The sequence below is a fragment of the Pararge aegeria genome, chromosome 3, assembly GCF_905163445.1.
Source record: "Pararge aegeria chromosome 3, ilParAegt1.1, whole genome shotgun sequence".
Lineage (NCBI taxonomy): Eukaryota > Metazoa > Arthropoda > Insecta > Lepidoptera > Nymphalidae > Pararge > Pararge aegeria.
In genome coordinates, this window is record NC_053182.1 from 19324654 (window position 1) to 19341051 (window position 16398).

Consider the following 16398-nt stretch of genomic DNA (forward strand, 5'->3'; position numbering starts at 1 on the left):
TGCTAACAGTATAATTACGCAGTAATAATTCAAACTCTGTGCAGAATCTGCTCAAGCAAGTTTATCATGACGATTGACCTCGTATCTTAGCGTCGGCTTAAATCATACACCACCTGTAGTCCTTAATAACCTTCGTATTAGCTGTGGTAATGCGCCGAAACAGCAAGACCATCACGAGTCGCTCTTCAAAGCGCATCGCCATTAGATGATCTACCCGTTAGGTTATTATAAAATTTAGTTACACCGGTGATAAGTCTATTATAGGTCGTAATAAACTTGCTAGTGAATTTCACGCCCTAAACTTGCCAGAATAAGTATATAATAAGCGAATAAGCAAGTTAGCATCGGGTTCCTAAGACCACATGTCAGTGGTGGCGACTTCAAGTTCGACGCCCACCGGCGGAAGGGCCACTGCTACCGACGGCTGAGGCGTCGGAGGAGGGTCACTCACCTGCTGGTGAGCTGTCAATTGAGTTAAATGTGGCTGCCAGCCACCCACGTCTCCTGTTACGATCTCACCCCCGTCCTCTGTCATTGTTACCACTGTTGCGCTGAAATTGCAGAAGAAGTCAAAATATGTTAAAACTTGACTGTATGCCGTGTGCCTTGATTATCAAATTAAAATGAAATTATTTTTAAATTCTATTTTTTTTACTAAGGCCACTGTTTGAACATTAATAATTTTTATGCATCAATAACATTAACCCTTTACCCTTCTCTTTGCTGGAGACCATTGCCTTATAGTAGGCCGTTAATGGGTACATACGAATTACGATGATGATGATGATCAAATCCATTAAAATAAACATGAAATAAGTAAGTATAGTAATTAAAAAATATTGCATTTTAATGATTTTGAAGTTAAATCTAAAAAAGTCAAGATGGCCGACATCACGTAAGTGGCAACTTGAGACCTTCGTAGCACACAGCTCATCTCGAAAGTGCACACTAACCCTCTATGTTCTGAATGGAAGTCCTGGTCGGGGCCGTAGCGAATGACCGACTGCCACACCGAGGGGTCGTATTTGACCTCCTCCTCGCTGAGTGCGCTGGAGTACCCCTCCTCCGCTTCCCCAAGCTCGTCGCCTTCGCGGTACACCAGCAGACCGTCCCCGTAGTCGTGCCCAGGGCCGTGGTCGGAGACAGTCTGTTGCGATAAAACACTTTTACTTTCTCTTTATTGCACAAACATAAATCCAACCTTTAAATGTGCGAGAAAAACGAGTAAGGGTATAAATTATACAACGTGTTACCTAATTCCGAAACAATGTTTAAGGATGCATTAGTATATTTCACAAGGAATCACCCTGTAAAAATATTATATCAAAAGAAGCATATTTATTTTTCCATACAAACGAATTCAAAACATTCTAATTGTTTAGGTGAAACCCCTATTGAAGATAAAAGACCGACACGCGACGCGTACCTAATAAAGTGCCCTATCCGTGCCATATGTAATTGCTTAAAACGGACTTAACTTTAGATATTGCTAGGTCGCCGAGTAATAATAGAATGGTCGTTCTAAAGGAACGCCAATCCGCCTGCCGCCTGTCCATTGCAGACGTTTCTCAATTAGTAAATCTTTACCAATATTATAAAGCGGAAAGATTTTTTTATTTGTTTTTTTGTACCCAATAGGCTCTGAAAGTACTGAACTGATTTTAACAATTTCTTCGCCAAAAGATAATGTATAATAAAGTAATATAGGGTAGGATTTATTTAAAAAAAAATTAGGAAATCCTTAAGAAAATTGCAATAATGTAACCCAAATCAGCAATTTTTTTTCCATAACATTCAATATTCGGCGTGCACCGAGAAAACTATTGATGATACATAAAAAATAATGTATTACATAATTAAAGCACAGAATTATGAACAAATGTTTTTTATTCCGAGAAATTAAAGGGCTCCTTATTACCAAAAAAATGATCCGGGAATATATCTAACTATCACTATTTAACTTAATTTTGTTTTCTAAAATTGTATTTAGATCTCTAAAAGAAAACTAATGCGGATGAAGTCGCACGCAACAGCTAGCTACATTTATAAAAGCATTAAATACCTGAACGTCCACATGCTCCCATCCAGCAACGCTCACATTGCCGGGAACTATCCCCATGCCGGAAGTGGAGGCCATAGGTCCCAGGCCCATGTTCATGTTCATGCCCATACTGCCCAAGTTCACCATGCCCATGTTGACCCCAACGCCCATGTTGACCATGCCCATGCCGGGTTGTTTGCGCCCGCGACGCGAGATTGTGTATCGCAGAGGGTCGTGGCCCTCTCGACGAATCATTTCGGGAAGAATGCGACGGCGCGCGTTAATAAACCAGTTGCACACCTGTCGTTTTTGTGAGTTATTATATTTCTTTTTTCCAATTAATCGTTATCTAACCCGAATTGGGCGATAAGTCACAATTTAGGATAAATCACGTTACTACATCATCGTTATCATCATCCCATTCCCGGCCCACTACTGGGCACGGGTCTTCTCCCACAATGAGAAGGTGTTAAGGCCGTAGTCCACCACGCTGGCCCAGTGCGGTTCGGAAGACTCCACACACCTTTGAGAACCCTCAGGCATGCAGGTTTCCTCACGATGTTTTTCTTCACCGGTGAAGCAAGTTATATTTAATTGCACACCAACTTCTGAAAACTGATATGTGCATTCACTGATACGATTATGTGCGATAATATTGCGACCAGAAAAGTTGCATTCTCAACCTCCAAATAGTATCACCAGAACTTCCACAATATAAATGGTTCCAATTAGACGGTAGAAACATTTCAAAACCAACTATGAAGAATTACATATGAAATGATTTAAATTGGAATAACATCGCCTAAAAAAATAAGTGGAAAGGAAGATCTCCTATCAGACTAGACCAGAGCCAATTTCAATTTAATGATCATCCTAATAGTATATATTATCATATATATATGTAATAGTATAAACGATATGTATGTGTAATAGTATGTAGTATAGTTCTTCTCTGCCTAATAACTAAAGTGCCTAAAATTGTTTATTTACTGTGTGGAAAAGTGACGTTTGATAGCAGCGATTGCAAGATTTACGCCCGTCGCAAGCCTGTCGCGGGATACGTAATCACCCTGCAGGCCTCCTCTTTAGTAGAAGAGAGGAATTTAAAAGGTACGAGTCAATTTGAATATGACATATTGCCAAAATTAGCCTCCAGCAGAAATCCAACCATTGACCCACTGCTAGAAGCTCTCAAAGGTCTACCTACCTGTAAAACTGTCAAGTTAGCTTCCTGGCTCAATGCTAACTTCTCAGCATCGCTCGGGTAGGCGTTATACCGGTGATCGTAGAGCCATCTCTTGAGAATCCTCACGGAGCTCTTCGGGAGGTTGCCGCGGCGCTTCCTCACCGAGCCGACGATTATGGTCTGGGGCGGTGGCAGCCGGGGTTGCAGTACGTTCACTGGACGCACATCATTCTCCCAGTTGTGGATAATTTCGTTTTCCTCAGTTGAAGATGTCGATGGAAAACGATCTCGAGCTGTAATGTAGCACAGATCATACTAGGTATCCATACTAATATAAAAAATGGAGATACTTTAACTTTAACCTCCAAAAGTAATACGGTATTGTATGGGGAGCACATAAATATTTGCATAGTTAAATACACACAATCAAGAACGTACACAAACCGTGTACACGACTAATATTGAAGCATCATAAACCATTCCACTTTGCTAGTGTTTTTCGAACAGGCGGTTAGTCACTTCATTCCATTTAGCTATTTTACCTCTAATGTTCTAAACGTTTACCATAGAATGGGGAGAGTGGAAAAATTTTCTGAGCTGATTCCGCGGGTGTGAAGTGAAACATGCGCGGGGCGTTTTCACAGCTTTTGGACACAATGCACTGGATGCAATAATGGCTGAATGAGCGTTCTGTATGTTCATAATTTTGTGGTTAAATATAACCTATTCACTGCCTCACAGTTACGTTAATCTTGGGGAAATTTTGTATAGAGATAACTAGCATCGTGGAAACGTACATAATATATATTTTATCCTGGGAAAACTAACGGTTCCGAGGGCAAAATCTAGTTATTGCACTGATTATGGAAAAAATCTGAAATTATAATACTACTAAATTGCCGGGGACCGAATCCTTGTGAGGTCACTGCACTCGATTAGAACATAAAGAGTCATCCTCCATTGCATAAAATCTTTGCTAGATTAACAAAAACCAATAGGTAGGTATATAACGTTCAATTTTTAATCAATATATTTTCCTCTCACATGTCTTCTTAAACTTAAAGTGTAATTTTTCTTTTCTGTTTTGGCAAATTTTTCACGACCGACCGCCGCCGCCTGCCTTGGGTATATGAGGAATATGGAATAATTAATAATTTCAACAGTTATGCGTGAATATGACGAAATATACCTGTAATGTACTGATGATTAGGTACCTGATTTGGTACCTAATACAAGTATGTTACTACTGCTAATACTGATCAATAACCTACGCGGTTAAAAGGACAGTAAAACTTTGACTGTTGTCAATTCAGTTAAGTTTAAAAGTCACACTAAAGTTTTGTAGCTACGACGAATTTGCGCCATATCAAATCCTTGTCAAGAAAGCTATGGCACTTGATACAAAAGTTTTCGATACAAAAGTAAAAAGTTGTTGAACTCACGCAATTTAATCTTCATGACTTTTATGACCGATTTCCGGAACGTGGCAATAGCTTCCAGGGTAGCAGAGTTATATAGAAATGCTAAGAGAAATCCAAACCCCCGTGACCTGCAGCGCGTGGTCGCTAAAAATGTACTGAACATTGGTTGTTCTTTCAAAATTTTTGTTTTCAAAATCGGTGCGCGTTCGAGAATGACAATTGATAACGACGCATGTCATTTGTCGCGGTGAAGCCTAATTTGAAATTTGAAAAAAAGAAAGAAAACTTTTAGGACAGGGTTATTAGGAAAGCAAAGAGGTTTGTTACAAAAAGATTTTAATTAGTAAGAGGTGCACACTGATGATACAAATGTTGACAAAACGTAGCAATGAAATATTGCTCCCTAACTAAATAGCTCCTAAATATTTTTTAGTGATATTTTGAAATGGTGATAACAAAAATAATAGCGAGCTAAGTTTGTTGTGAGCTTCTTAGAGCGGGGCGCGTTTGGAACCGGAGTTAACATAATCACTACAATGTAAAAAATGGCCACATATCAAAAGTGCATTCTATGGGTTGATTTGAATAAATAAAGTTTTTATTTTAATAACAGAGGTCAGAGATTGTCTCAATAAGGATTACTTATAAAGGTTGTAACCGTGACCTTTTTTTTAAAGTACTAAAATAAAGTTTTGTAATGCTTCTTTTTCACTGAGTATTATATTTGGTAGCGACACATAGCAAGAAGCTGAGTGGAAAAAAAATATTAATTGACAATAATAATTATTATGTAGGTATGTCTGTTTATTGCATGTGATCTTGAATGTTTTCTACTTTGTATCTTCTGTACCTTCTGACCCTAGTCAAACACAAGTGCTTAGTAATCCACACCCCGAGGAAGTAGCGTAAAATAAAACTCCATATTTATTAAAATATAACATGTAATATAGCAAAATTCAAACACAGTATAACAATTACACAGTATAGCAGTCCAATACCGCGTAACTAACATTGATCGTTTTTTTTTTAAATTCTAATACAAGTTAGCCCTTGACTGCAATCTTATCTGGTGGTGATGATGCAGTCTAAGATGGTAGCGGGCAAACCTGTTATGGAGTATGGTAGTCATACCCCTACATCGTTACATCGCACCGGAACACTAAATCGCTTAGCGGCACGTCTTTGTCGGTAGGGTGTTAACTAGCCACGGCCAAAGCCTCCCACCAGATCAGACCAGTAAAAATTCTCAAATTATAACAGGCGAACAGCGCTCACTATGCACAGGTTATGCAAATTGGATAAAATGAAGAAAATCTCCAAGTTAAGTTTTTTTTAACTCGTACTGGAGATTTTTTTCATTTTAAATTATACTAGCTGTTGCTCGCGACGTTTGATTTTGTTTTTTGATGTGGCATTAAATTTAGTTGAAGATCTAAAACAATTTAAAGTGTTTAGTATCGCTAAGCCTTAAATGAGGGGTTTGCTGCTGTCCGCTGAGGAGTTCTGTTCTCTATCTCCAACCACAGTTTGGGCAAAATTAAACACATGTTATGACCTCTATAGTACAAAAATAATTATTTAAATCGGTTATAATTTGTCGGAGTTATGGTGTAATAATCGTCAAACACTCATCCCCTCTCCCAAAGGAACCGAGCTTAAAGTCGGGATAAATAGTATGCTATATTACTTCTAACTCTCCTCGAAAAAAATCTCCAGTAACAGTTATAAGAAACTTAAAGATAGGCTTTGTAACAGTTATAAAAAGCATACCATAGGAGATTTTATTCATTTTACCTCATCTGCATACCCTGTGCATACCCTCTATGCACGCCGCTGCAGTAATACTGATAATGACAGGTTTTGTAAACAAACTACTAGTAGTTTGTTATTTGTTTGTTATTCCTAGGAATATTTGCATTTAAGGCAGTGCATCACACTGATAGCTGAGTCGAAATTAGCAGGAAATAATAGTGATGGAAATACAGCGTGCCGTTACTTAAATTAAAGTAGAACACTTGAGGTTCCGAAAACACCAATTTGAGCATAACTTAGCTTATTAGTTGTTTTAATTTATATTTCTTAACGTCCTTAAAAAAAATATCAAAACTTAACTTCCGCACATTATCAGTGCTAGTTACGCGGTATTTGATAGTGCAAGTTTCACAGTATTCTACCGTGTTTGTGACGTGGTATTTTAAGCGTTAATAATGCAATATTTAACAGTGTCAAATGGTATTTAGCAATGTTAGTTACGCGGTCAATAACTATAACACTATTGGTAAACCACTACAGTTCTTCTGTACACAAGTCTACTGGTAAAATACATGCTGTTACTGTTTCGTAAGTGGGTAAATCAATAGGGGGTGCAGTATCTGGAAGGGGCAAATTGCTGAAGACCGCTGGGGCTGATGCTGCGGCAGGTGGTTGAAGTTCTGCTGCTTGTGACCTCTTTCCCTTCTCTATCGTGTCCGAGAGGATCTCTTTGAGTGCTGTCGCCAAGGCCTTCGGGTTATCGCTGCTGTCCAGCTGAAGAAAACATTGGGAGTAAAAAAACATAATATATGTGTATTTACTATCCCGCTAATAGTTTTGAGTAAATGGTTTACTGTTTATGGCTATATTTTTTACTAAGTCAAATTAACATACTTTGCAGGAGATATAATAAACAGCTCTTTTACTATTTTCTATATATATATATATATATAAAGTATATATTGTAAATAAAGAACCTCTATAGCCTTTTAATTATTATTTCGGTTTTTTATTTACACGGTGTTTATATATAAATATGTATTATTAATTAATTATATATATATAGGATCGCTTTGAGTGCTGTCGCCAAGACCTTCGGGTTATCGCTGCTGTCCAGCTGAAGAAAACATTAAAAAACAAACAAACAGTAAAAAAACATCAAATACAAACAAACATTGACTGCAATCTCACCTGGTGGTAAGTGATGATGCAGTCTAAGATGGCAGCGGGCTAACCGGTTAGGGAAGGTTACCCCTTATAGTATTCTACAGGACATCGCAACGGAACACTAAATCGCTTAGCGGAGCGTGTGTCGGTAGGGTGGTAACTAGGCATTATATTTAGCCGAAATTACAAATACCTTAATCACCCCTGCCGGGAATCAACCCCAAATCAAAACACTACCGGAAAATGTCTATGTGATGATCATGAATATTTTTCAGTGTCTGGGTGTTTATATGTATATTTTAAGTATTTATGTATGTTATTCATAAAAATATTCATCAGTTACCTTAGTACCCATTACACAAGCTACGCTTACGTTGGGGCTAGATGGCGATGTGTGTATTGTCCTAGTGTATTTATATATTATATCACATAAACCGCTTTCTAGTGTGCGACTTCTAGTCTCGTGCATCAGTATCAATGGTACACACAAACAGTCAACTTACCGTGACAACATGTCCACCGAACCGTTTGTGAACGTTCTTAACCTTGTGCGCAGCCTCCCGGACTATCTTCCTCGCCGAGTTGATCTCCGACTCGGGCCGGCCCAGCTCCGACAGTTTGCTTTGTAACCTCGTTGCTGCCAACTGTGAGGCAATGAATAATATATTGAAAAGATGCGAATATGTCGAGATAATCTAGTAGATCGGCCTTGGCTTTCCTTTCTGGGGGTCCAAGTTCGATCCTCTAGGGTCACACTTTTCAGAGTTCCTATCAACCCATTACCTTCACCTCCCACAATGAGAAGGGGTTAGGGTCACAGTCAACCACGCTGGCCCTCGTGGTGGAAAAGCTTTATTGCTATTTCGACGACCTCCGTGGCGCAATGGTGAGCGCTGTAAATTTAAGTAGGAGGTTCCGGGTTCGATTCCCGGGGGGGGGGGGGGGCAATTTGGGAATTATAATTTCTTTATTTTCTCTGGTCTGGTCCGTGGCTAGTTACCACCGTACCGACAAAGACGAACCGCTAAGCGATTTAGTGTTCCGGTGCGATGTCGCTTAGAAACCGATAACAATTTAGCCCTCTACCATCTTAGACTGCATTATCACTTACCTTCAGGTGAGATTGCAGTGAAGGGCTAAATTGTAGAGGAATAAAAAAAAAGCTTTATTGCTACCTCCCGACCCTTACAGGCAGGACGGAGGTTCTCCTCTCATAACTAACTAACTAACTAACACTAATAAAAATAAAAAAATATTGTATAAAAAGCGTGGGGTGCATGGTGACAATAGTTATAAATATTTTATTGACAGATATGAGAAGAGTGATTATTATTTTGATAATATCTTAAAAAGCATCCCACGCTTTTTTTTAAATAAAATATTTTTTTTTTTATTCATATTATTATTAATTTATATTTATTGAAATTTTTTACACTATTCTTAATTTAAATTTATTATTAGTTCGGTTTTCTACAAAAATCGTATTTTTTAGTTTTTTTTTAACTATTATTTATATTGAAAATTGGAATAATCTTCTCAGATTATTTAGATAACCTAAATACCTCATTATCGACCTCCAGTGCGACAACCTTTTCTGGCCACTTAACTTGCCTGTTGAAGATGTTCGACATCCGAGGATTCTTCGGGAATCCTACCAGGATAAAACCATTGGAGTCCTGATGCTGTAGCATCGACTCTTTAATCATATCTACTGTTAATTGCTGAAACAAAATTTAATCATTTAGTTCGCCCAAAAGTTTCTTAGTTCAAATTTTTCGACTGGTTTTCCTCTTCTGTTCGAATTATTTCCCAAAATACAATAGATGCAATGCAATACTGAAAATAAGTAATAAATTAACCTAAACCTGCTCACCGCAGCTCAATAAGCCATAATCTCGAGAGTATGGTTTCGGTGAGTTGCAAGATCAGAATTAACGGAAGTTAACGGAATTTACCAGATAGATAGCTCCACCAACTGCCATGCCACTACAGGTAAAAGCAATAGTCCTTAAGTCGCAGCTTAACTCACCTCTGGTATATCCTCCTTAGCTTGTAACTTGTCAGCAATGAGACGTCCTCTCGCCGTGTCTTTCTCCGCTTCGGCCCTCACCAGCTCCCCTGGCCTAATCATCGTGTACCCGGTTATATTGGATATCGTCTGCGCCACCGTCTGGTTACCCGCTCCGGGCACCCCGTTAACAAAGATGACCGGTAGATGCCTTATGGGTGCCATGTCGTACATTAAGTTGACCTAGTTTCGAACGAAATGAAACCATAAAATTTTGAACCAAGCTTAAAGTGCTGCAACTGTAAGGTTACTTGAATTATCGTCAAAGTAAAATGCCATTCTAAGCTAGATTATCTATGCGAGATGCAAATCAATAAAATGAATATAGAAATTATAAAAGACCTTAATCATGACCTTAGTTCAATAAAAACAGTCATGGATTTGGAGACATTTGATAAGAGTGCTGCCACGAAAGTTGGAAGGACTAGCGACTAAAGTGACGCGGGGAAAAGAAAGAAGAAGGAGAGGAAAAAGATGGCGCGGGCATCGGGCGTTTGGGATTATTTGGAAAGATTTCAAAAGAGAAAAAGGAAAAAGGGAAAGGATTAAAATAGTAAAAGAGTAATTATTTTAAAAGTTTAAAGTGGACCTAAATATATCATATGTTGGTGTATGATTTTGAAATTGTTTTTTCATTTAGGCTGGTTTAATTTTACACAGCCAACTTCTCATTGTCCCAAATCTAATGAGCCTAGAATTGGTAAGGCACGGTAAGTTGTATCGCCATAACTATAGCAGAAAAGGGGATTTCCCGGGTCAAGCTCCAAACGTTGGAATATGTATCTTGTTACAACCATTTATGAATGAATTTACTTTGGTCGAAGATAAAATGTTCTGCCTTGTTATCATCGGAGATATTAGTGTTACTGGCCTTAATTCCTTAATAGCAAATGTGTTTGCAGTCATGAGTGAGTTAACTCATTTGACTTATTCAATAGAGATCAAAACATTTCTGACAAACGACTGTATGATCCTTTTACGAATGCAATTTTGCACTTCGCAGTAATATTAGCGAAAGTAATTTATTCCAGCCAGTACGTGTTCATTTCTGAAATGATTTTCATTGATTTGTCGTGACTGTTTGTTTTATCATCATGGCAACAAATGGGCATCCACTGCTTATAGTTCTGTGTAGGGCAGTTCCAAATTCTACAGTCAGAGGTTTCCGGGGGAGGCATATAAATAACAATAAACATAGGCAGAGCATATGAACCTGATAATTCTTATGTACTTGATACTTGCGTAGTAAAACGGGAGGTCAGCTATATGATAAGTTATAAATAAGTAAATCTTGATAACGAAATCGGGGCACAGAATTCGGAACAAATCTGTGGGTGGGGGCTTTTAGGACCATAATTTTATCACTCACCTCATCGATTGGTTCTCTAGAATAGAAACAACCCATTTTGTCTATAAATAAATTATTAACTAAAACGACACGTTTGTATATTATAATATAAACAGTATTTCTCAATATATGTTTGTGGAATAAAACGACATATTTTCTGAATATTTGACAGTTTTTCGAAATGAACTGTCTAGAGTTTTGACGGTTTTCGATTTGCAGTAAAGGAGGATGCATTTCAATTTGGCCAGTATTGTTTTGTTCATAGCAGGGGCGAGTGGTTACATAAAGGTAGAAATGAAGTCAAGCCCTTTCGCCTAGCGCGCTATTTACAAAATGTATTCAGTAAAATATAGGGGAAAATACAAAATGTAATGGAAGTCTAAAAGACCAACAGTGCAATCAATTATTATCAGAAATATCACAATTTGTAATTCCATCGAGTGTAATTTTGCTGTAGGACATAGCAATCACTGTCAACTAGAACCTTCATTAAATAATTTTTCGCGTCACATCTAATCGTAACTCAACATAGAGTACATAATTAACTGTCCAGGAACGTCAACAGTTTCTAATATTTTTTTAGCATTCTAGAACGAACGTGACTAAAAACAATTTCTTTAAAAAAACTTAAGATATCTTTTTTTTTGTTCTGGCTTTTCACAGATTAGCCAGTGTCAGGTGTCTATTTTATTTATTTAGGAAAACTAATAAAACATCAGGAGAAATTGTCTGACGAAAAGGGCGGGATTATTATATTGAAAATTTTAAACCCTTATAATATTTTAAAAGAACTCACCCATACAAACAGCCAACTACTATGAGAGCGACACCAACACTTTTTTTTAGTGCAAAAGTCCATCAACAGTCAGATTAACGTCGAACCACAAACTTATCTAATATTGCTGAGTTTATGGTATTTACGTTTAGAACATTAGAGGTAAAATAATGACTGTTAACCGCTGTTTACTAACCGCCTGTTCGGGAAACACTACTAAAGTGGAGTGGTTTTTGATGCTTCAATATTAGTCGTGTACACGGATTCTGTATGCTCTTAATTCTGTGGTTCAGTCCATTGCATAAAGAATTCTCCCCATTGGAATTTTTGCCCATACTCACTGAGCAGACGGGTGATCGCAGTATACGTTAGTTACAGAGAACGCATTTTTTTTTTGTTTTTTCCCGTTCTCCGTTATATTCCCTTGGTCGTATCGCATGACACCCGCGGAAAGAAGGGGGGAAGAGACAACTGTATTCTAACTCCACCACACGGCGATTAATACCTCTCGAGTTATAAATAATAGTGATTACGACTACCTTAGAAATAATAAATATTCATTAATCGACAAGGCTTTATATAGTGCAATGATAGTTGTTTATGTGCCCAGGAAATTATAATGGTTTTTCGTAAATTTCATTTTTCAATAATCTAATTTCAATCCAATTTTTTTTTTCAAACTTTTTAGTAATTTGTATCTTACTTTCCTGCAGGGCTAGCACGGGCGGGAGATAAAAATTATATCCCCCGATTATGTCCCCTGACGAGAGATATAATTTACGTTCCCACCTGCTAAATCACTGGAACATGGAATAGGAGAGTTTACCCCCGTTTATTAATACACATTTGTTTTTTGAATATTATTTCCACTTGTACGCCAGTATATTTAACCTACCAACACTAGGTAAATAAAAGATGTTTTTTAAATACGTATTAACAACTTTTATTTTAACAAAAACAACGGCTGATAACAAATGCTCAGTTGATTCACCACCTAACGTGCCCAAATACAATTTAATCGAGAGATGCCACCGTTCCACACTTGGCATTGCTGCCAAGGCGAACTTTTCTTCCCTGGCCAGTTGCCAGCGACTTGGCATAGAGAAAAAGGCTCTGGCTTTGAACTTCAGCCCTGAAACGACGTATAGGGATGGCGAACCATTGGAATATACATGTGAAGTGCTGAAATGTGCTGAAGCTGAAGGGGGCTTGTCTTTGACTAATGACACCAGATATGACTACTACAGCATTTATGGGAAACCTTTACGTAAGTTGAATGCGCAGAGGTAACTGTTTATATTCTTTCTTATTATTTTTCTTAAGCTCTGAGTTCTTTTTTTTTTAATTCATTAAAAAAATTAAAAATTCACTTATTTAAAGTAGGCCGGGATTATAAGCACTTTGAAACATCGAGTCAGTCTATTGTAGTGATTCTACCACCGGTTAGGAGGACAGATTCTACTGGCTAGAATTTCAGCAGATCGCTCTTTTTCAACATCGTTTTACAGTTTAACAATCTTTAGAAGGTCAGAGGTGACAGCGGAGCGGTTTGCTTTCAAGCAGGCTTGTCGTTATTGTTTTTTTTTTAATTTGAACGGTTGTTAATAAACCAGCCTACGTTTTTCTTGATAAGTTAGGGTTCGAGTAAGTTCTTCTGCATACAAAACTGCTATGAATCTCTGTTACTTTTTTTTTGAAAAAGGAAATTTACCTGCGATCGGGCCGGAATAATGTTGTCGGGAATAGATTAGGGTAACCAATAAGTTCCATCGGATAACAGGCATCTATGAGAGGTAAGTTCTGGGTTTTCTTAGATCATCATCATCATCATCATCATCATCCGCGGCCTAATAACGTCCCACTGCTGAGCATAGACCCACCACACTGCTATAATTCGGGACGATGGGCTTTAGCGACTATTATCACCAGTCACAATGATAATAACCGGAAATTACGGATTTGCTTTCCGAGACACGGGAGATTTTGTATAACTGTGACTTATTTAAAGCTAACGTGAGCTACCTGCTAGCCATAGTTATTTTCCCGGTAATGGCATGGTAATGCTCCCATAGATACCAGGATGCTATGAGAAAAAAGGGATTTCGGCTTCTTCATAACAGTGCCTTTTTCCTCTAACGCGATTCTACCTGCATTCCACCCAAAGTTAATCTCTGATAAATGAGGATTAGTTCCCATAGATACCAGGCTGCCATAAAAGAGAGAAAGTTTTGGATTTTATGTAACTGTTTTACTTTTCAGCTAACGCGATTTTTTTTTCCGATTGTGTGTAGCTGATTAACCCCAATAAGTTTATCGTAACGCGGGCTTGATGGCGAGCCTAGGCGACGATTGAAGTGACGGGCTTTCGGACGGTGTCACGGTCGTAAAGGATATTGTTAATGGCGTTGAGGCCTCCTCTTATTGAGAGTGTCACTAAGGTTCGGTTGGATTTGTATCTCCGACCAGACTGTCATAAAAGAGAAAATGTTTAGGATTTTATGGAACTGTCTCTCTTTTCAGCTAACGCGAATTCTACCTGCGTTCCGGCCACAGGGATGTTCATACTGCTGCCCAAAAGGCGTAACTACACTCAGGCGCAAGGTACATGCAGGAACTTCAGCGGAGTCCTCGCTGATGTGACCAGCGAACAGCGCACTGATGCTTTGTCCCAGCTGCTGGCTACCGCTGGGGTTGGTGCCGCTTATGTGGGCATGTGGAGCAAAAACGATAGCGTCTTTTACAGCAATAGTAAGTTACGAGTTTACCCTTTTTCCCAAATCAGTCATAATATAATCTAAATAAAAATTTGGAAAATCCAAAAGTGCACGCCTCATAATCTCATTTTTTCACAATAAAATTGAATTTTTTTTTAACTGAAACTTTCAATGCTCATTACAAATTTTTTTTTGCATATTAATTTTTATTCATTTTTTGTAAACAAGACACGGGAATGTCATAATGATTGTACATTGAAAGTTATAATTAATATTAGCTAGAATAATTACATGGAAATTTAACGACAGTGAATTGAACGCTCATATTAACTAAGAAATTATGTCGTGTGTTACTTTAGATAATTAAAAAAAAAATATTCCGATACGATCATTTTTTCGACCAATTTTGATGCCACATACACCCGTCCATACACGGACGTCCAGAAAAGATTATGTTTAATGTTATTATTTACTATGTTAAACAAAAAAATTGTTATTGAAATGTATTTTATGTGCCTGACAAATTATTTGACTTGATATTAGTGTACTCAAATTAACCTGTAAGTGCAATATAAATAACAAAAAATCAATTTCAGTTTCGAGAAAACTGCTTTTTTTGAAATGTCGAGAGTAGAGCACAACCTCAACGCTTCGCTTATGAGGCGTGCAATAGTCCTTTGACAGTTCACAAGTCTCGAATCCATTTCACTAGGTTTACCTACTTACTATGCAAATCGTATTCTTACTTAATAATTACCGATGAGGGTTCTTATGAATTTTGATTCTTATACGAATATGGAGTTAGATAACTATACTATACAGGTATATAGGACTCGTTACTAAGTGTAACTTAGTAACTGGTCCTACTAATATCATAATCCTACTAAAATTATAAATGCAAGTGTGGATGTTGTTACTCCGGATGTTGACAGCTTTGAAATTTCGTATGCATGTCGCCTGTGCTATGGAAAAGGACATGTATCTACTTTCTATAGCGATCTCTCAAATAGTTCCCGCGGTAGGATTAAAAATTGTAAGCGAGCATATTGGATAAAAATTGTAGCTTTAGACCCAGTTTTATTTATTACTATAATTATGTATTTTTTATAATTTTTATGCTTAGCAATGTTGTACAGATTAAAAAACCTAATTTCATTTTCCTGAACTTGGCCTGACACACTATCGCATATAATAATTATTATAACTGTATTTTTCGGTCATCAACATGAAGTCGTTTTTGGCATGCCAATGCATGGGTACATTTTACTGTTGCGCATGGAAGGCCCAGCATCTTAAACCCCAGGTTAAAATAAATACTATCCTTAGAAATGTTAAAAAAAAGTTAACAGGAATACCTAATATAACAAAAATAAAAAACAATTTTTGGCCCATGAGGGGATCGAACCCGCGACCTTCGCGTTATTAGCACGACGCTCTAACCAACTGAGCTAATGGGCCGGTTGAGTCAGGGCTTGAAACTAACGATCAACTATTTTAAAAGACATTTACAAAGAATGTTTTTAAATTCGTTGTAAGTTTATTTATTTATTTATTTTTAAAAACATGAAAATCTGAAAATAGGAATTTAAAAAAATCAGCATACTGCGCCTTATAATCATTACGTTTTTTTTTCAGTCGATTCGTTGGACTGTAATACGTACCGCGCCTGGGCACCTGGTTTCCCCCGCAGGAGCCCCAACATGACCTGCGTGGTTCTCACCCGCTCCCGCACGTGGAAGACTAGTTCCTGCAAAGCTAATTTTCAAGCACTTTGCGTTTACTATACTTATACCGGGAGGGCCTTACAAAAGAGGTTCTATATTTCCTAAAAGACTACAAAATGGTTAGTTCAATTAATGATCATTGCTATGAATTTTATTCAAGGAGTTATGGGTGCTATTAAATCCGTTAGAAAAGCTATAAAGT

The 16398-nt window shown here is 37.7% G+C and overlaps 3 protein-coding genes and 1 non-coding gene across 4 annotated transcripts; 1 reads left to right on the forward strand and 3 right to left on the reverse strand.

The window, feature by feature from the left end:
• Positions 1-352: 352 nt before the first annotated feature.
• LOC120637007 lies at positions 353-4011 on the reverse strand. The gene is made up of 5 exons (XM_039908587.1): positions 3973-4011; positions 3249-3542; positions 2063-2341; positions 954-1147; positions 353-551 (listed from the first exon to the last, which is right to left on the reverse strand). Exons 1-5 carry the CDS (start codon positions 4009-4011, stop codon positions 353-355), a joined length of 1005 nt encoding a protein of 334 aa, XP_039764521.1.
• Positions 4012-6441: 2430 nt separating this feature from the next.
• Positions 6442-11135, reverse strand: LOC120637227 (adenylate kinase isoenzyme 1-like). Its single transcript, XM_039908949.1, has 5 exons — positions 11005-11135; positions 9597-9818; positions 9130-9288; positions 8071-8211; positions 6442-7174 (listed from the first exon to the last, which is right to left on the reverse strand). Exons 1-5 carry the CDS (start codon positions 11038-11040, stop codon positions 6935-6937), a joined length of 798 nt encoding a protein of 265 aa, XP_039764883.1. The 5' UTR covers positions 11041-11135; the 3' UTR covers positions 6442-6934.
• Positions 11136-12673: 1538 nt separating this feature from the next.
• Positions 12674-16320, forward strand: LOC120637008. Its single transcript, XM_039908588.1, is given in 4 exon segments — positions 12674-13025; positions 14279-14506; positions 16108-16250; positions 16252-16320. Coding segments are annotated over 4 exon segments (792 nt in total).
• Positions 15857-15930, reverse strand: Trnai-aau. The gene has a single exon. It is a non-coding gene; the product is annotated as a tRNA-Ile (tRNA).
• Positions 16321-16398: the final 78 nt, after the last annotated feature.

Bases quoted from the DNA above. Each gene is read 5' to 3' on its own strand.
- LOC120637007 (XM_039908587.1), bottom strand. From the start codon at position 4,011: ATGCTAGTTATCTCTATACAAAATTTCCCCAAGATTAAC. The intron at 2,342-3,248 runs GTAGGTAGACCT...CAAAAACGACAG, and splicing joins CTAACTTGACAGTTTTACAG to GTGTGCAACTGGTTTATTAA. The intron at 1,148-2,062 runs GTATTTAATGCT...TTATCGCAACAG, and splicing joins GGGAGCATGTGGACGTTCAG to ACTGTCTCCGACCACGGCCC.
- LOC120637227 (XM_039908949.1), bottom strand. From the start codon at position 11,040: ATGGGTTGTTTCTATTCTAGAGAACCAATCGATGAG. The intron at 9,819-11,004 runs GTGAGTGATAAA...GTTCGAAACTAG, and splicing joins CTAGAGAACCAATCGATGAG to GTCAACTTAATGTACGACAT. The intron at 7,175-8,070 runs GTAAGTTGACTG...TGTTTTCTTCAG, and splicing joins TCGGTGGACATGTTGTCACG to CTGGACAGCAGCGATAACCC.